Below are 23,654 nucleotides of genomic sequence, written 5' to 3'. Positions count from 1 at the left end.
AGGGCTGGAGATGGCTCATCGGTTAAGAGCATGTACTACTCTTGCAAAGGACCCAAGTGTGGTCCCAGCCACACCAGGTGTCTTACAACCAGATCCAAGAGAGCTCTGATACCCTCTTCTGACCTCTGCAAGTATGTACCCAAACTGTCACAGACACACAAATTACATGAAGTCAAAAGTAAAAATAAGACTTTTTTTAAAAAGTAGTCATTTAAATGGAAAAAAAAAGCAGTAAGATAAGAAAATACATTCAATGTATTGGAAAATAATACTTGTACCTTTCTCTACAAACTGAGAGGAAAAAAAACCACCACCAAGCAAACAAACACAATACTGCTGAAACTAGAAAGGGGCGCCTGTCCTTGCGGGGCACGCCGTCTGAGACATACTCACTGCTCATTCTTCAGAAGGTAGTACTGGCATGGGTAGAACACAGGGAGGACCTTATCCAGGACATGGACCACTGCCCTCAGATGCCGGGACTGCACCAGAACGCCCAACAGCGGGATGCCTTCTGCACAGAACTTCTCAATGCTACAGGAAACAAAGAGGACTGTGAGTATTCAGCAACACATTCATAAAATTATATTCCTCCAGTGAAATACACACTGGATTGTCTCCGTTCCCAAAACTTTTATGACTAACCTACACACAGAAATTCTACAGTTATAACTTTGAAATGCAGAGTTCTTAATATCTCATCGCTATTTTCCTCTCATTAGATGAGAAAGTTGAAAGCACTGTGCCCAGATTTACAAGATGTCCCAGGAACAAGATGAGAGCCAAAGCTCGCCCTACTTAAGAGTCCTAGACAGTACTGCAGCAAAGGGAACACTACGAAGTGAGCTGGCTCTGGCAACCCAGACTGCAGTGTGTCAGATACTTCTTCTTCTCCTTGAGATAATCTACACCAATATTACTGAATAACAATACACAATAGTGTTTTGTTTCTTAGGATGGCTGTTTTTGTTTTGTTTGACTTCAGTTTGTAATACAGGTACATGTATTATTTTCTAATACTTCTGAACTGTATTTTATATTTTCTCATTTTACTTTTTTTAGTTTACCTGACTTAAGAGATTTATTATTTTGAATTCAAAATATAATTATTTGAATAAATTTAGGGGAAATAGAAGTTGATCTACAGCTTCTGGTTTCTCCCTGAGCCCAGAGCTGACCCTGTGCCACAGATGCCTGTACCCAGATCCCAGTGGGAGAGAGCTGGATTCCAGACATGCTGACAATTGTGAGAGCACAGGGGAGACCACCACTTCTGCTCACATTCCTGGCCCAAGAGGAACCCGCCAGGAGCCCTCTGGACACAGGAACTGAGGAGCAGTCTGGGACAGGATCATTCCAGTTTCCGCCTGCTCCCTGAGCTGACCCTGTGCCCCAGCTCTCTGTACCCAGATCCCCCTGGGAGAGAGCTGGTCTCCGTAGTACTGACACATTGGCTTACAGAAGAGTCAAGCCACTGCCAGAGACAGCAAGACCAGCTAACACTGGAGATAAGCAGATGGCAAGGGGCAAGTCCAAGAACTTAAGCAACAGAAACCAAGGCCACTTGGCATCATCATAACCCAGTTGCCCTACCACAGCAAGTCCTGGATACCCCAACACACCAGAAAAACAAGATTTTGATTTAAAATCACAACTCATGATGATGATAGAGGACTTTAAGAAGGACATAAATAACTCCCTTAAAGAAATACAGGAGAACACAGGTAAACAGGTAGAAGCCCTTAAAGAGGAAACACAACAATCTCTTAAAGAATTACAGGAAAACACAACCAAACAAGTGAAGGAATTGAACAAAATCATCTAGGATCTAAAAATGGAAATAGAAACAATAAAGAAATCACAAAGGGAGACAACCCTGGAGATAGAAAACCTAGGGAAGAGATCAGGAGTCAGAGATGTGAGCAACACCAACAGAATAGAAGAGATAGAAGGGAGAATCTCAGGGGCAGAAGATACCATACATCGACGCAACTGTCAAAGAAAACACGAAACTCGAAAAACCCTCTTTATACAGGAAATCCGGGACACAATGAGAAGATCAAACCTAGGATAATAGGTATAGAAAAGCAAAGGCTCCCAATTTAAAGGACCAGTAAATATCTTCATCAAAATCATAGAAGAAAACGTCCCAAACCTAAAGAAAGAGATGCCAATAAACATACAAGAAGCCTACAGAACTCCAAATAGATTAGAACAGAAGAAAAATTCCTCCCATCACATAATAGTCAAAACACCAAATGCACAAAACAAAGAAATACTATTAAAAGCAGTAAGGGAAAAAGGTCAAGTAACGTATAAAGGCAGACCTATCAAAATTACACCAGACTTCTCACCAGAGACTATGAAAGCCAGAAGATCCTGGACAGATGTCATACAGACCCTAAGAGAACACAAATGTCAGGCCAGGCTACTACATCTGGCAAAACTCTCAATTAACATAGATGGGAAAATCAAGATATTCCATAACAAAACAAAATTTACACAATATCTTTCCATAAATCTAACCCTACAAAGAATAACAGATGGAAAACTCCAACACAAGGAGGGAAACTACACTCTAGAAAAAGCAAGAGATTAATCTCATTTTAACTAACCTAAAAGAAGAGAGACACACAAACCTAATTCCACCTCTACCAACAAAAATAAACAGGAAACAACAATCATTGGTCCCTAATATCTCTCAAAGTCAATGGACTCAATTCCCCAATGAAAAGACATAACTGACAGACTGGATAAGTAAACAGGACCCAGAATTTTGCTGCATGCAGGAAACACACCTCATTGACAAAGACAGACACTACCTCAGAGTAAGAGGTTAGAAAACAATTTTCCAAGCAAATGGTCCCAAGAAACAAGCTGGAGTAGCCATTCTAATATCGAATAAAATCGACTTTCAACCAAAAGTTATCAAAAAAGATAAGGAAGGACACTTCATATTCATAAAAGGAAAAATCCACCAAGATGAACTCTCAATCCTGAATTATCTATGCCCCAAATGAAAGGGCACCTACATTCATAAAAGAAACCTTACTAAAGTTTAGAGCACACATTTCTCCTCACACAATAATAGTGGGAGACTTCAACACCCCAGTCTCATCAATGGACAGATCATGGAAACAGAAACGAAACAGAGACATAGTGAAACTAACGGAAGTTATGAACCAAACGGATTTAACAGATATCTGTAGAACATTTCATCTTAAAACAAAAGAATATACCTTCTTCTCAGCACCTCATGGTACCTTCTCCAAAATTAACCATATAATCGGTCACAAAACAGGCCTCAATAAATACAAAAAGATTGAAATAACCCCATGCATCCTATCCGACCACCATGGACTAAGATTGGTCTTCAGTAACAACAAAAATGACAGAAAGCCCACATACACATGGAAGCTGAACAATGCTCTACTCAATGATAACTTGGTCAAGGAAGAAATAAAGAAAAAAGACTTCCCCAGCTCCGAAAAAAAGAACCAAAAAAAAAAAAAAAAGAAAGAAAGAAAAAAGACTTTTAGAATCTAATGAAAATGAAAGCACAGCATACCCAAACTTATGGGGCACAATGAAAGCTGTGCGAAGAGAAGAACTCATAGCTCTGAGTGTCTCCAAAAAGAAACTGAAGAGAGTACACTTAGCAGCTTGACAGCCTAAAAGCTCTAAGACAAAAAGAAGCAAATACACCCAAGAGGAGTAGAAGGTAGGAAATAATCAAACTCAAGGCTGAAATGGACCAAGAAAAAAAAAAGCAAACCAGGAGCTGGTTCTTTGAGAAAATCAACAAGATAGATAAACCCTTAGCCAGACACACCAGAGGGCACACAGTACCCAAATTATCAAAATCAGAAATGAAAAGGGAGACATAACAACAGAAAGGAGAAATCCAAAAACATCATCAGAACCTACTACAAATGCCTATATTCAACAAAACTGGAAAATCTGGATGAAATGGACAATTCTCTCAACACATACCAGGTTCCAGAGCTAAATCAGGATCAGATAAACATTCTAAACAGACCCATAACTCCTAAAGAAAGAGAAGCAGTTATTAAAAGTCTCCCAACCAAAAAAAAAGGCCAGGACCAGATGTGTTTAGTGCAGAATTCTATCAGTCTGAAATAGAAGTCGTAATACCAATACTCTCTCCAAACTATTCCACAAAATAGAAACAGAAAGAATACTACCCATTCTATGAAGCCACAATTATGCTTATACCTAAACCACACAAAGACCCAACAAAGAAAGAGAACTTCAGACCAATTTCCCTTATAAATATCATTACAAAAATAATCAAGGGGTTGGGGATTTAGCTCAGCGGTAGAGCACTTGCCTAGCAAGCGCAAGGCCCTGGGTTCGGTCCCCAGCTCCGAAAAAAAGAAAAGAAAAAAAAAGAATCAATAAAATTCTCACAAACTGAATCCAAGAACAATCATGATCAAGTAGGCTTCATCCATCCCAGGGACGCAAGGATGGTTCAATATATGGAAATCCATCAAAGTAATCTACCATATAAACAAACTCAAAGAAAAAACTGCACGATCATTTCATTTGATGCTGAGAAAGCATTTGACAAAATTCAACACCCCTTCATGTTAAAAGTCTTGGAAAGATCTGGAATTCAAGGCCTATACCTAAACATAGTAAAAAGCAATATACAGCAAACCAGTAGCCAACATCAAACAAAACAGAGAGAACCATGAAGCAATCTCACTAAAATCAGGAACTAGACAAGGCTGTCCACTCTCTCCCTACTTATTTAATATAGTACTCGAAGTCCTAGCCAGAGCAATCAGACAACAAAAGGAGGTCAAAGGGATACAAATTGGAAGAAGTCAAAATATCACTATTTGCAGATGATATGATAGTATACTTAAGTGACACCCAAAATTCCACCAGAGAACTATTTAACCTGATAAACAACTTCAGCAAAGTGGCTGAATATAAAATTAACTCAAACAAATCAGTAACCTTCCTCTACTCAAAGAACAAACAGGCTGAGAAAGAAATTAGGGAAATGACACCCTTCACAATAGTCACAAATAATATAAAATACCTCAGTGTGACTCTAACTAAGCAAGTGAAAGATCTGTAGGACAAGAAATTCAAGTCTCTGAAGAAAGAAATTGAAGAAGCTCTCAGAAGATGGAAAGACTTCCCATGCTCATGGATTGGCAGGATTAATAAAGTAAAAATGGCCATCTTGCCAAAAACAATCTACAGATTCAATGCAATCCCCATCAAAATTCTGACTCAATTCTTCATAGAGTTAGAAAGAGCAATTTGCAAATTCATTTGGAATAACAAAAAACCCAGGATAGCAAAAACTATCCTCAACAATGAGCTTCTGGGGTAATCACCATCCCTTACCGTCCCCTTCACTCCCATCAGTAATCATTATGTACTGAAAGAACCCAGCAGTGAATGAGAACCCAGTCTCAGGATGAATACAGCATCCAGACGTCAAGAACCAACTTTGGGAAGCTAGAGTTAAAGAGTCAACAAGCCAGACACTGTTCTGAGCATGTACTGAGTATGTGACTAACTTAAGCTTCATAAAACAAGTTAATAGTCATTTCCACCTTAGAGGTGAGGGACTGTTTTGACACCTGAGCTCCTGGGAACAATGTAATGTGTTAGGCCTAAAGGCCTAAACGACCACTCCTCCTCCTAGAATCTCTACATCAACCACCCTCTCTTACCTACTTTCAAAGTTGTCCTCCCACCCATTCAATCGACTCTGTTCACATTGTCCCCACCAAGTGCCCTTCCTACCGTCCCCTCATTCTACCACATTCATCTACTGAGCATAAGCTCGGTGGACAGAGGACTGAGACAAACCTAAACTCCTACAAGGGAGTTTAAGATGGGTTAGAGCTCACGTTTGTTCTGGCAAATGAACAGCAGTGAACTTGGGCATGACTCTCCCCTTATAAATGACTAAGCAAGGCTCACATTGACCCTAATTAATCCCCAATGGGTTTAACGAAGGCCTCGGGATTGGGATGTGAAAAGATGAGAGTCTAGAACTCCTACCTACAAGCTACCCTGGAGGGTCACCAGACAGTACCTGTGGCCAACAGCTGTCACAGCTAGAGCGAGATAGCAGCCAATGGGCAAGCCTGATTTCACAGCCTTCAAGAGAGGATGAAACATGGAGGATTCTGTCATGTCAGGTACTGTGTTGCAGAAGGGAACGACCGGAAAGTTCTGTCTTCCAAAATCATTTTTGTGTAATTTTAACCTCAAGATTAAATTCCAGGCCCACTGGTTAAATGAGGTTTCAGGAGTCTCTCCATATCGAACAATACTGGCCAAATAGGAAACCTGAAACAATCATTCATTTAAACAATATTAATCATATACACATAGGCTAGTAACTTCATCTGCCCACCTCTGTGTGGGACTGATGATGCCCTGGGAAGAGAATGTGTCACTGACTGCCTTTCGACTGCACTTTAGTAGAGCAATGCTCCACTCTCAGCCCACTTACTTGCTTTGTGAACGTGATCTCAGCGCAAGCAGGATAGAAAGGTTGAAATGCAAGACCACTGTGCTATACACTATATACACTACAAATCAAAGTTAGGGGGCCTATTGATATCATTTGCCAATTTAGTGGTAATAAAAACTAATATCAAGCCACCAGTAATTTAACTACCAATCTGCAAATTTTTAAAAAATGACACTCAGTTCTCCTGTGTTGCACATGTAAGCACCAACACTCTGTATAACTCAAGCCAAATTCTGAAACACTAATGGTCACAAAAAAGATTATTTTTGCCATGTGTTGTGGGGCAGGTCTTTAATCTTAGAATTTGGGAAGCAGAGCCAGGCATCTTTGTCAGTTCAAGACCAACCAGGTCTATATAATGAGTTTCAGGCCAGCAAGGGCTACACAGTCAGACCATATCTCCAAGTAAAGACAGATTTTAAGAAGGATTGAAAGAGCTGAAGGGGTTTGCAACGCCATAAAAACAACAATGCCAACCAACCAGAGCTCCCAGGGACTAAACCACTACCCAAAGACTACACATAGATTGATCCAGGGCTCCAACTGCATAGGTAGCAGAGAATAGCCTTGTTGGGGGCACCAGTGGAAGGGGAAGCCCTTGGTCCTGCCAAGGTTGGACCCCCAGTGCAGGGGAATGTTGGGGCGGTAAGGGGAGGTGGATGGGGGGAACACCCTTATGTGGGAGAGGGAGCGGTTAGGGGGCTTATGGACAGGAAACCAGGAAAGGGAATAACATTTGAAATGTAAATAAAAAAATATATCCAATTAAAAAATAGAAAGAAAAATCTTTAAAATCTATAAAATTAAAATTAGTATCTTGAACTGACAGAAATAAAACCAAAACTATAATTTCATCTTCCCAGGCAGGTTTTAAGTGGACACTTATGTTCTCAGTAAAGACAAAGAGTTAATACCTGTTTCATGCTTTCAGAAATAAGCCCGGCATAGGGCTTCTGTGCCAGGTATTTCTGATAAGCCTCGAGCACTAGTAAGGCCACTTCAGTGTGCAATGCTTGATCCAAATGAAGGTTACCCTTTTGAAAAAACAAACAAACAAATTCACAACCATATCGTACTGTATTCAGTAAGTAGTCCTTTAAACAACCACAAAAACCAGTAAAGCAAGACACTGGACTGAGAAGGTAAATGTCTCCAAACTCTTATCTCCTAGAAGTGAAATTACAAAATGACAACAGGGGAAGGCCCTCAAAGCTACAAGGCAAGTACTCTGCACCAAGACATGTGCAGCCTCAAACCCCCAAACAAGAATCTTAGACTATAATTGCCCACCCCATCCAACGATCTCTAAAGAGCCTGCATTATAGTTAAGAGCTCTGCCACCAACCATAAAATGCTTATTATTAATCACACAGGACAACACTTATTACCTCAAGTCTACACTCTCTCTGTTGTTTCATCGTTAATGATATACTCAAAACCATGCAGAAATACTACCTTTCAAGCCTACAACATTTCCAAATAGTCTTCTTTCCAGTTTTCAAAATCTCCATTCCCTGGCCCTTTCATGGAGGCTGACCCATGACTCTAACAAAGGATGGAGGAGACAATCAGGGGACTCTGCATGCAGACATCTGGGAAATGGGAGGCAAAGGTGTTCCGTTTGTAGGCTGGAGAATATGGAGTTGGAGAGAAACCCCAGTGGCTCTCACCACAGCAGCTGTTCAGTGGGAGAAGTCCTAGAGGAATCCCAGTGTGGTGGTTAGAATAAGCTCGGCCCAGGGAGTGGCACTATTAGGAGGTGGGAGTGGGCTCTAAGGTCTTAGGCTTAAGCTCCACCCAGTACACTTGAGAGGACCCTCCTCCTGGCTCCTGACAGAAGACATTCTCCTCCTGGCTGCCTTCAGATCAAGTCTCCCTGCGCGATGCCATGCTTCCCTCCATGATGATATTGCCTGAACCTCTGAACTGTGAGCCAGCCCCAACTAAATGTCTGCCTTCATAAGAGTTGCCTTGGTCACGGTGTCTTTTCAGAGCAGTGGATACCCTAAGACGCCCAGGGAGCAGAAACACCCCGTGAGAAGGGCTCCCTGGAATTATTCTCCCCATCTGTACAACACCTTCCTATGAATGCAAACCATACAAGACAACTGCAAACATTAAACGATTTGCTCAAAAGATGCCACACAGCTGTAGAGAGCTAATTTCTGCCCTTTGTCCCTGCCAAATGTTTGTATTCTGATCAATAAGCTAATTAATAAGACCCAGGTAAAGAGGCAGGAAACTGCAACAGTCAAAATCACTAGCATGTCTCTTAGAAGACGTGACATATAGCCAGCCCTTAATAAGAACTATCGATAAATCTAAACTGAGGAATTAACTTCAGCAGTGTCTCTAGCTTATTGTAGTAACTCTATGAGAAAGCCTATTAATATTAATATCTACAGATGGGCAATTAATGCCCAGAGTTCAGGAAATTTAAGAGTCACACTGTTAGGAGTTTGCAGAGCTGAGATCAGAATAAAGTCAAACTCATAATTAAGAAAACAACTCTGGCAATGGCATACAGGACAAACTGCAGAAGGAAAAGAGACCTGGGGCAGTGGACACAATCAGGAGGAAATGAAGTAACTAGCAGAGATAAGACAGCACCCTCAAATGGTCTAAGGATAAAGGGAAGACTTGTGCTGGCCCACCCCCAACCCGACAGTGTGTGTACCTGTGAAGGCCACAAGCTCCATGGTGGAGCAGCCTGTGTCCACTCTCCAGTGTGTGTGTCCACTCTCCAGTGTGTGTGTCCACCCTCCAGTGTGTGTGTCCACCCTCCAGTGTGTGTGTCCACCCTCCAGTGTGTGTGTCCACCCTCCAGTGTGTGTCCACTCTCCAGTGTGTGTGTCCACTCTCCAGTGTGTCCACCCTCCAGTGTGTGTGTCCACCCTCCAGTGTGTCCACTCTCCAGTGTGTGTCCACTCTCCAGTGTGTGTGTCCACTCTCCAGTGTGTGTGTCCACCCTCCAGTGTGTGTGTCCACCCTCAGTGTGTGTGTCCACCCTCCAGTGTGTGTGTCCACCCTCCAGTGCGTCCCCTCTCCAGTGCGTCCCCTCTCCAGTGCGTCCCCTCTCCAGTGCGTCCCCTCTCCAGTGTGTCCCCTCTCCAGTGTGTCCCCTCTCCAGTGTGTCCACCCTCCAGTGTGTCCCCTATCCAGTGTGTCCACCCTCCAGTGCGTCCCCTCTCCAGTGCGTCCCCTCTCCAGTGCGTCCCCTCTCCAGTGCGTCCCCTCTCCAGTGCGTCCCCTCTCCAGTGCGTCCCCTCTCCAGTGCGTCCCCTCTCCAGTGTGTCCCCTCTCCAGTGTGTCCCCTCTCCAGTGTGTCCCCTCTCCAGTGCATCCACCCTCCAGTGCGTCCACCCTCCAGTGTGTCCCCTCTCCAGTGCGTTCCCTCTCCAGTGCGTCCCCTCTCCAGTGCGTCCCCTCTCCAGTGTGTCCACCCTCCAGTGTGTCCCCTCTCCAGTGTGTCCCCTCTCCAGTGTGTCCCCTCTCCAGTGTGTCCACCCTCCAGTGTGTCCCCTCTCCAGTGTGTCCACCCTCCAGTGTGTCCCCTCTCCAGTGTGTCCTCCTCTCCAGTGTGTCCCCTCTCCAGTGTGTCCCCTCTCCAGTGTGTCCCCTCTCCAGTGCGTCCACCCTCCAGTGCGTCCACCCTCCAGTGTGTCCACCCTCCAGTGTGTCCCCTCTCCAGTGTGTCCACCCTCCAGTGCGTCCACCCTCCAGTGTGTCCACCCTCCAGTGTGTCCCCTCTCCAGTGTGTCCCCTCTCCAGTGTGTCCCCTCTCCAGTTGTGAGATGACAGGCTCTTAGTGTTCACGTGGTCACTAGGGATGGAACCTGGGCTCTCGTGTTTATTCAGCAAGCACCTTACCAACTGAGTCAACGCCCAAGCACTAAGAGCTTTCTAATGTAGAATACCAACAGAGTTAAAGAAAAGATACTTTGGGGTTGGGGATTTAGCTCAGTGGTAGAGCGCTTACCTAGGAAGCACAAGGCTCTGGGTTCGGTCCCCAGCTCCGGAAAAGAAAAAAAGAAAAAAAAAAAAGATACTTTGTGGGATATAGCTCAGTGGTAGAGTGTCTTCCAGGCATGTACAAAGTCCTAGGTACAATCCCCAGAGGGGTGGGGGAGAGAGGACGAGTCTAAACTCTCACAGCTGAAACAATCTGCCGGCCTAGCAGCAGCACAGAAATGTCACTGCTTTAAAAGAAATCCTTTCCACAACCTGTACACGTAAAGCCTCCTACTTCTCAGAAATGGCGTACCTGTTTGGCAAATCCCCAATTCAGTCCTTCTAGGATCACGCAGGCCAGCTTGTTCTTCACTGCTGCCAGATTATAGCTCAGTAGCCAGTCCCGAATCACAGCTATCTCAGAGGCAGAAGGCCGCCAAAGGTGCAAAGGCAGCTCTTTAAACAAGTATAAAGAGACCTTTTCAAGAGAAAACAGTCAATAAAGACGCAGGAACGTTATTAAACTGCATGCAAATTTTCCTTGGAAAGGATGTGGAGGTGAATTTGATTTTGAGACAAATAAAATTATCATCATGGACAAGCAAATAAAACTAAATGCATTTTTAAGCTAATGATAAACCTAAAACACAGGCAGGCCTTCGCATAGGTGCAGCTTTTTAGTAGTAAATTGTCACGTTTCCATCCAGGTAAATACCATACAGAACACAAATCTCAAGTGATGACAGAGCACTGACTCTTCTCTTCTGTACAGTGAGAGCAGCCTGGTGTTGAGACGGCTAATACATCAGTGTGAGGGCAGATGAGACAAAACCAAGAACTGATAACTTCTGAAACTGGATGCTAGGTTCAGTATGAAATTCTATTTATCAGAATGTGTGTGCACATGTGCATGTGTGTCTCCTAGTCCTAAGTGTGGGCATGAACAGGCTTGGTATGGGTGTATATGGGAATTCTAGGACAGTTTTGTAGAACTGGCTCTCTTCTTTTACCTTACGTGGGTTCTAGGGATGACACAGGTCATCATGCTTGCATACAAGCACTCTGCATGCTAAGCCATCTTGATAGCCCTCTACTTGACATATATTTAAAATATTCTAGATTAAACCTGTTTGTGGAAAAAAAAAAGTCTACGATACTACTTTTAAATTACCTGTGTGTACAAATTAAGAAAATGCAAGTTGGTATTAATAAAATTTCTTTTAAGAGAGTGATCAGGAAAATAATTAACTTTATAACATCATTTTTGTTTTATGGCTTTTTTGAGGCAAGGTCTTACTCAATAGCCCAGAGTAGTCTGTAACAGTATGTAGCCTAGACTAACCTGGAACTCCCTGTGATTCTCCTGTCTCAGCCTCCAAAGTACTAGGAATCCAGGCAAGAGTCACTGTGTTAACTGACTCCTTTTACAAGGTGTTAAACAGGGCTGTTCAATGAAAAGACCTGCCCTATATTTAGGCCATACCCTCTATGGCAGCACATATAGAAAGACCTGGAAGAGAAAGCTTTGCCATTTGCTTACACTCTCGCTAGCAGGTTCATCCACCCTGCTGCTGTAGCACCCCTGTGCTGGTATTAGAGCCCACTTCTGTGGACCCGGAGCCTCTCTAGGAACCCCTGAACCCCAGCATCAAACATCATGCCTCATGGACTGAGCACCTGCCAGGTTCTTGGCCTGTCCAATGGGAAACAGCCCGTTTTGAACTACCTGGACCACGGCTGGTAATCTACTCTAATAAACCTCCTTTATATCTGTATATATATTCAGTCTATCGGTTCTGCTCCTTTATTGTATTATAGTACCCTGGCTAATACAACTGAGTATTGTGAGTCTGTTTATCATCTGTGACGAGTGATACTACAACGTTGGCAGTAGATTCCCAGTTCCTAACCCTCCTATCTCAGCAGCCCTGCCCTAGAGTTAAGTCCGCACAGTATGCTGGGGCTGTACAATAGAAACTTCAAAAACAGAAGAGTCCTGCCTGAATCCGTAGGTGTCTAACAGAAACCATAAACTAATAATGCTAGGCATCGGTGAGCGTTAATTATTCCCCTATCACAGGAACGACACAAGAGCGATACTCACACTTCTGGAGTGCAGGTTCTAGTCAATACCATAAGACAAGGCAAGAAACGCAAGGCATTAGCAACTACACAGGAAGCACCAGTTAGGAATCCTAGAAAATAGAGCTGGCGGAGAGCTGACAGCAGTGTTAGAGCACTTGCCCAGAATGCACTAACTAAGCCATGCACTACTAAATCACACTTCCAGTAGGCGCGGTAGCAAACACTTGTAATCCAAGCACTCAGGAGACTGAAACAAGAGATCACTGTGAACTATGAGGCCAGCCTGCACTAGCAAGACTCAGTGGAGAGGAGAGAAATGGAGGGGAGGTAGGGAGGGAAATCTTCTAGTACTGTTTCAACAATATATAACTTATAATGGTTTAAAATATATTGATGCTTTTACTGCAAGACCAAAAACCCCACTAATTTTACTTGAAGAGGTTACGGGAATAATAAATGGAATTATTAACAATACAAAAATATGCATTCTGAAAATGAGCCAATATTTGAACTACAAAATTAGAAAAATAAATTATACATGTGCTCTTGCTCGCTCGCTCTCTCTCTCTCTCTCTCTCTCTCTCTCTCACACACACACACACACACACACACACACACACACACACACACAATTTGGTACTAATTGGAAGACTGTCATCAAACACACTTCTGAGTTCTGTGCTCTGGAACTATACTGACAACAGGACTGGTGAGGTGGCTCAGCGGTAAAGGCACTGCCTGACCATCTGATACTCACTAAATAATAAAATAAGAACTAAAGTCCCTCAAAATGTATTTGTTGACAATTATGCTCATAACAGCAACACTCATAATTCAGAAGGAGGAAAGAAGCCAAATGCTCATCATCTGACAAATGGATAAACAAAATGTGAGACAGAAATTCAGTGAAATATTACTCAAGACTTCAAGGAAGGAAATTCTGAAGGAACACTACAATACATTCTGCAAAGTGAGATAAGCCAGACAGAAGAGACCACTCGCTGTGAGAACACTGAGATAAAATGTCTGAAGCAGGCAGCTGTGTGCAGAAGGAGGCGGGTCAGTGCTGCTTAGGGCCAAGGAGGATGCAGATAAGGAATGGCAGCCAAGGGTCTGTGAAGCCTTGTGAAGACGGTTTCTTTGTGAGATGAGAAAAACGCTCAAAACTTAGCTGTAACGATGGCCACACCATGGCTATGCCACCTTCGCCAGTGAGTGCTGTGGCAGATGAATTCTAGCCAATAAAGCTCTCTAACACTGCATGAGGACGGCAAAGGGGCCTGGCAACGACAAGAGGTGGAAGGCAGCCCTGTACAACACACTGGGCCTTAGGGGACTGACGAGAACAAGAGGTGGAAGGCAGCCCTGTACAACACTGGGCCTCAGGAACCTTGGCACCTGGGTTTCATTTGGTGGAGAGTCCTTCCCAACAATGCTCCTAGTACTGCCAGGGTTTCCTCACTTCACGGTGTCTTTTAATGATTTGTTTGCATGTTTGGTTGGGTTTTCAAGACAGGGTTTCTCTGTGCAACAGCCCTGACTGTCCTGAACTTGCCCTGTAGACCAGGCTACCATCACCTGCATCTTCCTCCAAGAATGAAAGGTGTGCACCATGATACCCAGCTACTTCAGGATTCCTTTAAAACGCCAGATAGTCATCGTTCTTACCATTCCAACTTGGTCGATGGTCTCTTGCACTCTATCCAAAAGGACAGAAATAATCTCAGGGTGAACAGCTGCGATGGACCCCAAAAGCTCTCGACCAACCTTTGAAAAAGTCTCTCTGGTGGACAGTATGACGTAAGATACCTAAATGAGAGCCGGGAGAAATGAAAGCTTTAATACTAATTAACAATTAAAACTCATTTCCATAGTTTTCCCCACAAAACATAACCTCACCCTGAGCCTCAGAAACCTGTCAACCTGAGCTAGCAAACTACCCACCTGACGCTAGAGGGTGTCAGAGAGAAAACAGGGGAAATGGCAACTATTTACACCCTGAGCTCAACTAAACCCCAGAGACTAAACCCCAGCAAAGCCCAGTCGGCACGGGCCTGAAGCCACAAACATTTGGAAGCCTGAACTAGGAGAATCCTTCAAGTCCATTAGTTGGTGGCCAGCTTGGGCAACACAGTAAAATCTCATCTCAAAAAAGAGCAAGTTTCTCATTCGTGCTGAAACAAATGAGTACCTGGAGGAAGCCATGCATGCTGTAACCTCTGGGAACAGCAATGAGTGTTCTGCAGATAGAGCTCCTATGGCAGGGCCTTTGGAGACTCCACCCACCTGGAAAGGACCTGTAGACAAGACGCTGCCACAGACCCTGCAAGGACCCTAAGGAGTGCTCAAACTTCAAGCCCTCCTGGCTTTTCACTGCGTTTATTCTAATGACAATAATTAGTTTCATTTTGTCAGTTGTGACTGTGGCTTGGTTTACTGGGAAAAAGTCTCTTGCACAAGTCTTTGATAATTTTTCTGAAAATGTCTACAGAGAAACAAAGCTCTCTTTGCAGTTTATCCTAGAAACCGGTTCTCCGGGCTATCCCTGGCTGCCTCTGCAGTCATCCTGAGTAATTGGGAGGAAGTCACTGAGATTAATGATTTCTTGCTTAACTGTTTTAAAGCGATAACTACATTCTAAGAACGTAGATGATGGCATTAAGAACTTACGGAACATACACGGAAAAAATAAAGGGCACAAAAGGTCAGATATCCCTCCAGTGAGAAAGAAAAATTGGCAAAGGAATCTAAATCTCCCAGTCCTCTTGGAGGCAAAAGTATAAGAAGAAACTCAGAAGAGAAACCTGATCCCAGCAGCCAGGATCCAACTGGGCCACCTTGTCTGGCCACAGTGGGAGAGGATGCGATAGCCCTCATGTGCCAGGGTGGGAGATACCCAGAGGAGATGGAGGGCTGGGGAGGGAGTGTGTAATGGGGGACCAGGAGGTGAGGGCAGCAATCAGGATGTAAACTTAATGAACTAATTTTGGGGGAAAAAAGAGAGTCAGGTTTCAATCACTGCCATTGTGAGAACGTATGAGGAATAGGGCTACACTGCTGTTCCCACAAAGGTAATATGTGGGCCACAGAAATGAGATTCATCCCCAGAAGTGTTACTCTAGGTACGGTATCACACCTTCTGCTGACTGTAAACCGTAAAAGCATCATTCTGTTAAAGGCTGGCCACAGAGCCTGAAGAGCTTCCGTTTCTGTAGCAGCACGTCAGGTGCCAGCCTAGGCACAGGACAATAGGAGGTGCTGGCTGGATGTAACGTTTGGCTTGCAACGGAAAACGCATGTTTGAACACAAGGAAAGGTTAATTGATGCTTAGATGTGGAGTGAAGGTCAATTCATGACGACAAGGAGTGCGGAAGAGGAAAAGAAGCAAAACGGGGGAATGTTGATGATCTGTGGAAAGTGATTAAGGAGACACTGAGTCAGAACTGCTCCTGCTTGAATGCTGTGGACCTTGCATAAATAATGTAGGATGGCTCGAGCTGTGCGGAGCCACCTGCTTAGACGTCAGCACCTGCTGACTGTCTTCATTTTCACTCAGCCACACCTCCAGCCTACAGCCCAGAATTCCCCTGGAGCTGGACTCTGGCAAATACCTAGACTTATTAATGTACAAAAATCACTAAAATCATTTTAATATATTTTATAGAAATACATAATCTCTCCTACAAAACAAAAACCTAAGACTAAGAGTTTCTAAAACCCTAGTTTATGGGACTGTCGTCCAAGCTAAACCACCACCGTCTTCAGGAGCTCACTGTGCCCGTTTACAAAATGAGCATCAGAACTGGGCTTGCCCACTGCTGACTCCCTCGGAGGAGGCAGAAGAGGGGTTTCCTGAGTATCCCACCATTTCTAGGCACGTCATCGCAGGGTCTGGGATGCAGGGAGGTTGAGACCCCTGCAGTCCTGTGCCGCTCCTCTCTTAGAGAGGGGACAACAGGAGTGAGGGTCTCCCTCAGTCCACTGCGCACTGTGTGATGAAAAGGTAACGGCAAAATGGCAAGTCACCGTTTCCGCTTAGACACGCAACTAACAGCAGAGCTAACCCAGAACCTCCTCCAAGTTCAGCGTTCTGCACTCTCACTTAGAGTGACTTGGAGGTCATCTCTCCATGTCACTGGCAGGAACACTGAGGTGGCATTGGCTTGTGTGGCTATAGTAGACACAATAAAAGCTCTATGTATAGAAAACCAAAAGTTTGCATAGAATGTCAAGAGAATGTAATGGGAAACAGAATTATAAAATACAAATTTTCAAAAGTCCTTATGGCGAATGACGTTGTGATTCTCCCTCGCATCATCGGAGCTGTGGAAGCTCAGTAAGTTGGGTTTCTAAAAAGCCATACCCAAGAATGAATGGATGGCCAGAAGGCCCAGAGTATTGACAAAAGTTCATACTCTAACCTCATAGATCTCTAGAACAATGATTTTAATAAAGCCTTCATCCACATTAGTTCTTCTGGCCCGAGCCATCTGGGCAAAGGTCGTCAGGAGACAGATCTCCTCTGAGCTGTTCATGGAGGAAAGACACTTCTCAAAGCTCGCAACATGTTCTGGGTCTGCAGTTCACATCAAAAAATAAAATGTAGAAGTATGGTTATATATTGAGTTATACTATCACAAAGAAAGATGGCATAAAAATTAGAACTTTACAAATAGGTAGAAAGGATCTTCCTCTTTCCAAAATGGATCCCTACGAGTACAGAAGCTGAATCAACTGGCCTCTGAGGTCCCAACAGACAGAAATATAGTGTAGACTCAAAGCAAAAAGTTAACATTAAACTATGCCTCGTGTTCTCAAAAGCTATTTTAAAAGACAGAATGAAGCAGAAAACTTGGTACAAATCTGGAGGACAACCCAAGGCAGTGCAAAGCACTGCTGCTGTGGTGTCACTGCCAGTCCACAGGCACAGGTGACTTTCCTGGGCTCCTTTGCAGCCACAGGAGCACAGACACTATGACTGCAAACTGTCACGGCCAGCAACTGCTCAGCATAGGCATGGCACTCCAAACCCAGCAGAGCAGCTTGTAAACTAAGATTGTGAACAAGAAACTAGATAAAACAAACAGTACATAATCCATTCAGCCTCATTCTCCGAGGATGCTGTGTAAGCAATATTATACTTTAATACACAACTTTGTAACTTACCAATTTGATAACTCTGTAATACAGGTAGGAACCAGGCACAAAAAGCAAAATTTTTACAAAAAGATATGGACAAAAAGCCCATTTGTGAAATATACTCCAGTCTGAGGATAGTAATACTTGGGACAGAAGATGGCACTACAGAAGCAGCCTAACGAGGAGAGGACTAACCTGAGTCAGAGACCAGGCTCACCGTCCTCGGCCCCTGCGGAGGAACGACGGGCTCTCACCTGTGTCTGTCACTTAACCCACAGAATTGGTAGCCAGGCAAGAGGTTATGAAACTCTCCGAGCAGGTAGGCCACGTTCAACTATGGAAACAGTAATGTGAGCACCTCCCGGGACAGTGTGGAAATATTTTATGAAGCAGAGAAGTGCAAAAAACAACAAACCTTGAAATAGGAAGGCAAATAAACAAAAGTAGATTTGTGTAGAACATATATACACAGAATAAAGAGAATGAAGAAAAAATAATGCATAACTGCAAAAACCTGCCAATGGTATGATTTGTTTAGGTTTATACAGTATGCTTCCCTTTCTCCTTGTTTGGATTTGTTGCTGGGGCTGCTGCTGTCGCTCTGAGACATAGCATTACATAGCCCTGTCTGTCCAAGAACTCACTAAATCTGCCTGGCCCCCAGCTCAGAGATCTGCCTGCCTCTCCCTCCTGAGCACCGACAGTGAATGTGCTTTTTCTTTTAAGCAATGCAGAAGTTTAAAAATTGAGGAAAGGGGGTTGGGGATTTAGCTCAGTGGTAGAGCGATTGCCTAGCAAGCACAAGACCCTGGGTTCGGTTCCCAGCTCTGAAAAAAAAAATTGAGGAAAGATTTTGGTATGTTTTTAATACTATTAGTATTCTATTAGGTTTTATTCCATATTTTCTTTAATTTGAAGGGTAATGAAATATCTTTGTATCTAACTAAATTGTCTAATTTTTTTTTTTTTTTAGTTTTAGTTTTAATTTGTGTGAGACAGCCCTGGTTGTACTGACTATGCAGGCTGGACTGGCCAGACAACTGTTGGGGTTAAAGGTGTGCACTACCATGCCTGGCTGAAAATGGTTCACTTATTTTTATTTTATAAGTATGGGTAGTTCTGCCTGCATGTGTAATACACATGTGCAGTTCAGAGGAGACCAGAGAGTGCTGCATCCCCTGGAACATCCCTGTAGGTACTGGGAGCCAAACTTGGTCCTCTGCAAGAACGTTTTTAACATTATCACATAGATATCCACAGGTCAGTGCTAGTATGCATCAAAATCCACTCAAGTCTTCACTCTAATTCTTGCTGTCTTGGTTTGGGGGTTATTTTGTCTCTGAGGATTAAACCTAGAACCTTGCACATACGAAGTACACATGCAGACCACTGTGCTACACAGTTAAGTTTTTGAAGCATTGCTGTCTACCTCTTACCTACTTCATAAAACCAATACGGTTAGGAAAAAGAAAACAGAAAAAAATCAATGGAACAACTGGGCACAAGCCTTGACAGACCTCAAGACAATTAACAAGGCGTGGCGATCTGACTAGAATTTTACATAGCAAAAAGGTGATTCGTCAAAGTTACATCACTGTCTTACTGCCCAGAGTTGGACCTGGTGAAATCTGGATTTGAGATACGCTGCCTCCCATCTAACTAATGAAAAGTGAAGCAGTCCCCTGAGTGTCAAAGTTATCACACCACAGTGCTTCAAGAAGCAGGACTAACACTGTGGCCGTGAGGCACACTTAGAGACAGCACCTGCTCAGGTACCTTGGAGCTGCCTCTTGCACTCGGCCGGCTGCAGGGAGGCACAGAGTTGCTGCAGGTTCCCACTCTCCACCTGGTGCATGAGGTAGAACAGCTTCCAGAGCATCTGGACCGACAGCGTGCCAAAGGGCATCTCAGACATAAACAGCCAAATGCCGAGTCTGCACAGGATAAAGAGCGACAGCACAGTTCATGTGTCAGCGAGCCTCAGCACACTAAGGAAGTGGAAGCGAGACCAGCGCTCGCCCTACCACTTACTTTTCTAACAAGAATATGGAAAGAGGGACGCTTTATCCCAGATGCTCTGTACCAAGAGGATTTGAGATTTGGGGAATTTTTATCATTTTGGATATTTGCACATATTTAATAGTATGTACCGTGGAAGAGACTGAGGTCTAAACATGAAAGCCTGATGGATGATCCACAACCACCAAGATATGGAGCTAGATGTCCATAAACAAAGTGTGTACACACACAATGTAACCGTACTCAGCAGAACAAGGGCTATTTGGAGAGAGGAAACAGGCCAGTCAAGAGGGAGAAAGACAGAGAAGTGGAAGGGACAAATCTGAACAGGATTGAAGGATTACATGCGGATGGATGTTTGTGTATACTTTATGTACATAGCCATAATGATGACTTTATACAGTATTTTTACTGTGCCTGTGTTTACTTTTACACATCACATGAGGCAAATGTAGACTTATATTAGCACAAAAAGGTTTTCATTCTTGCTGGGCAGTGGTGGTACATGACTTTAATCCCAGCACTCTAGAGGCAAAGGCCAGTGTATCTCTGTGAGTTCAAGGCCAGCCTGGTCTACAGGGCAAGTTCCAGGACAGTCAAGGCTGTTACACAGAAGCACCCATCATGAAAAGCCACAAACACGAGAAAAGCTTCTAATCATTGAGCTTTCCATGCTCCGATGTTCAATATGCATACATCATCAATTTATTCCAGCCTTACAAAAACAAAGTCAACATTATTATCATAAATGTATATATGAGACCTCTCAGACATATGGAGAATATTAAGAAAAAATGCTGGGTTTTGAACCAAAGATCCTTATTAGACCAGAATGAGAGAGAAGCTATCCTAGTCAGGGTTACTACTGCTGTGATGAAACACCATGACCAAGGCAACTTGAGGAGGACAGGGTTTATTTGACTTATGATTCCACATCACATCATCAAATGAAGTCAGGACAGGAACTCAAGCAAGGTAGGCCATGGAGGGGCGCTGCTTACTGGCTAGCTCCCCATGGCTTGCTCAGCCTGCTCTCTTATAGCACCCAGGACCAGCATCCCAGGGATGGAACTACCCACAATGGGCTGGGCCCTTCCCATCAATCACTGATAAAGAAAACACTCTGAAGTTTTGCATATAGCCCAATTTTTTGGAGGCATTTTCTCAACTGAGGCTCCCTCCTCTCTGATGACTGTAGTTTGTATCAAGTTAATATAAAACTATCCATCACAGAGGCTGTTTCCAAGATACTGATGTGTGTTGGATCACATTCAGGTTTAAGAGCAACACAGATGTGGAAATTAAGGCCCAGAATTTACCCAAGATAAAAAGCTGATGAAACACACCAAGTCCTCACTCTAGGGCCCACTCAATCAATGACCTCCATGCTCGCCTTGCTTCCCAGGCAGGAGCTCTCACCCAGCGCTTCCCTACCTCTTACCTTTTGGCTTTCAGGACATGTAGGACAGCTCTGAGAAACAGCTCATCAAACTCGATCTGCAGTTTCTCCATGGAGTAGGGCTGTAATGTCAGCCTCACATCTGTGTTGTGGCTCACATACTGTGCCCAGTGGTCACTGACATAGCCAAGGGTCATCCTGAGTATGAGGGAAAACAACATGGCACTCTTCAGTCACTCACTCAGCAACACCATTACATAACATGAGAAGAAATAACATCCTCAGTATGTACTAACTGTACACCTACTATCTGCTCAGTTCTGAACAGAAACAAAGAGAAACCAATCCTCATGCTAATGACCTTAGCGGAAGGCATAAGGACAGGTAAATAAGGAAAGAGAATGTCCGCCATTTCATGTTGGGCTGCATTCATAGCCACCCTCAGCTACATGAGGGCTACAAGGCACAGTATAGATACAAATACTAGGATCTCAGCTGTCTAAGGGACCCCAGGATTTGAGGACATCCTATAGATCTTCACAAATATGACTAAAATGACTATAAATCAGTTCAAGTTTGGAGAACAAAACTGGGAAAGTGAAAGATTTTTACAGTTTTATAAAGTTTCTTTTGAGAGAAGAGGTTGGATTAAAAAGATAGATAGATAGATAGATAGATAGACAGACAGACAGACAGACAGACAGACAGACAGACAGACAGGGCTGGAGAGTTGATTCAGTAGTTAAGAGCACTGACTGCTCTTCCACAGAGGTCCTGAGTTCAATTCCCAGCAACAACATGGTGGCTCACAGCCATCTGTAACGGGACTCAATGCCCTCTCTTCTGGGGTGTTTGAAGACAGCGAAAGTGTACTCCCATACATGAAATAAATAATCTTTAAAAAAAAAATTAGCCTATGTATGTGCTGTAGAAAATAATACAGAAAGAACCCCGAAGATGTAGAAAAGGGTATGAAGTTGATTTAGAGAGAAGCAGTGCATAGACTCAAAACTCTCTTAAACACTAGCTAATAAAACCATAAGCCATAAATAAAACCATCTTCCACTCACATACATGAAGTTCTCCCAGTTCAAATGGAGAGTGACTTAGTTAAGACTTTGAAACGTTTCTAAGTATTTTAAACTACAGTAAGATATGGACAAAGGATGGCAGAGAACTGCAATAGACGTAAAGAATTATTGTCCTTGCCACAGCTCAGTCAGTGACAATTCCAAAGAAGCAGGCTATGGACAGAAAGGGAACGAAGACGTGAAGGGCTGCGTCTTCCTTGACCCTTCTCTCCGCAGCAGCTTTGAGAGTCAGAACTCTAAGGAGGGTCATGTAACCAGTCAGCTGAGTCTTGCACATGCTTTCACCGGAGCCAGCTGGAAGGAGAACTACCTCACTTCTATGACAGTCCCTCACAGTGTTGTGTCTAAGCAGGTGACACCAGCACAGGACTGACGACAGCAGCACTACCTGATCAGGTATCCAATGCGCTTCACAAACTGTCTATAGCGGGCTCTGTTAAAGGTTTCTAGTCCCACAGCCAGAAGCTCCACTAATGAGTTGGCAAAGGCAAAAATTTTCATCATCTCTTGGGGCCTTGTTGTTTCAGGTAAATAATCACCTAGAAGTGAAACGGGTAAAGGGGGGAATGTAATTAGTATAACAAAACACTGCAGAACACAGATGTATGATTCAGTGAGAAAGCCAGGAGAGGAGGAATTAACCCATGCATGTCTCTTGCTTCAATACCACAGTCAAGTAGGGAGCTTGAAAGAATGTACATTGAAGTAGTTAAAATAGGTAACACATGCACTAGTGAGCCTTCATTTAAGCACGAGTAAAAAAAATATATATATAACCCAAGGGAGAGGAGGTTTTGCACAAGTGGACAAAGGAAAACCCCCAATCAGCAGGCCCCCAGGAAGCAGGACTTGATGCTTCCTGTGTGGCGCCTGGACACAGTTATGACAACAGAGATTGGTCTACCTTTTGCTTTAAACCCAAGAAGATGCTGAAAGAGCTCATGAAAGGGAAACTGGGACAAAAGGGTAACCAAGTCATCTTCATTAAGGAGACTCCAACTGGTCTCAGGGTCTTCATCCTAAAGGGAAGATGCCAAATCACATCAGCTAACCAGATGAGATCACACTGTAGTACGTGGTTATATAACGACAAATCACAACATGGTCCTTGCAGACTCCTCCTCAAGGCCAGTGACCTAATAGCCTTAGATCTGCAGCCAAGTTGGAAGTCCTCTGAAATCCAAGTATAATTCATATGTACTTGGATCATATCCACTGTTCAGAGCCCAGAACTACGTTCATCAAATTTCTATCATGAAGACAAGACTAAAAGCAGGAGGTGGCAGCACATGCCTTTAATCCACCACTCAAGAGGCAAGAGGCAGGCAGATCTTTGATTTTGAGTTAGAGACCAACCGGGTCTACAGAGCAAGTTCCAGGACAGCCAGAGCTGCACAAAGAAACTCTGTCTCAAAAAAACAAAACAAAAGAACTTTC

The 23,654-nt window shown here is 43.6% G+C and overlaps 1 protein-coding gene across 5 annotated transcripts in view; it reads right to left on the bottom strand.

The window, feature by feature from the left end:
* Epg5 (ectopic P-granules 5 autophagy tethering factor) overlaps positions 1-23,654 on the bottom strand; it is a 97,589-nt gene that overhangs the window by 51,197 nt on the left and 22,738 nt on the right. For 4 of the 5 annotated variants that reach the window (XR_597059.4, XM_063277498.1, NM_001427613.1 and 1 more), the window contains 10 exons: positions 23,122-23,236; positions 22,606-22,756; positions 21,169-21,324; positions 19,485-19,642; positions 16,991-17,145; positions 14,237-14,377; positions 10,797-10,961; positions 7,447-7,566; positions 6,089-6,345; positions 394-534 (listed from right to left, as the gene is read on the bottom strand). Coding sequence is in view for 4 of the 5 variants with exons in the window: in XM_063277498.1 (XP_063133568.1) it covers positions 394-534; positions 6,089-6,345; positions 7,447-7,566; positions 10,797-10,961; positions 14,237-14,377; positions 16,991-17,145; positions 19,485-19,642; positions 21,169-21,324; positions 22,606-22,756; positions 23,122-23,236 (1,559 nt within the window). In the remaining variant the exon portion in view is untranslated. Of the gene's footprint in view, positions 1-393; positions 535-6,088; positions 6,346-7,446; positions 7,567-10,796; positions 10,962-14,236; positions 14,378-16,990; positions 17,146-19,472; positions 19,643-21,168; positions 21,325-22,605; positions 22,757-23,121; positions 23,237-23,654 lie in introns of those variants that run through there. The other variant, XM_039097337.2, reaches the window with a different exon arrangement.

This window comes from Rattus norvegicus, chromosome 18 (assembly GCF_036323735.1).
Source record: "Rattus norvegicus strain BN/NHsdMcwi chromosome 18, GRCr8, whole genome shotgun sequence".
NCBI classification, from domain to species: Eukaryota; Metazoa; Chordata; class Mammalia; order Rodentia; family Muridae; genus Rattus; species Rattus norvegicus.
This window is presented reverse-complemented; position numbering and strand designations above follow the sequence as displayed.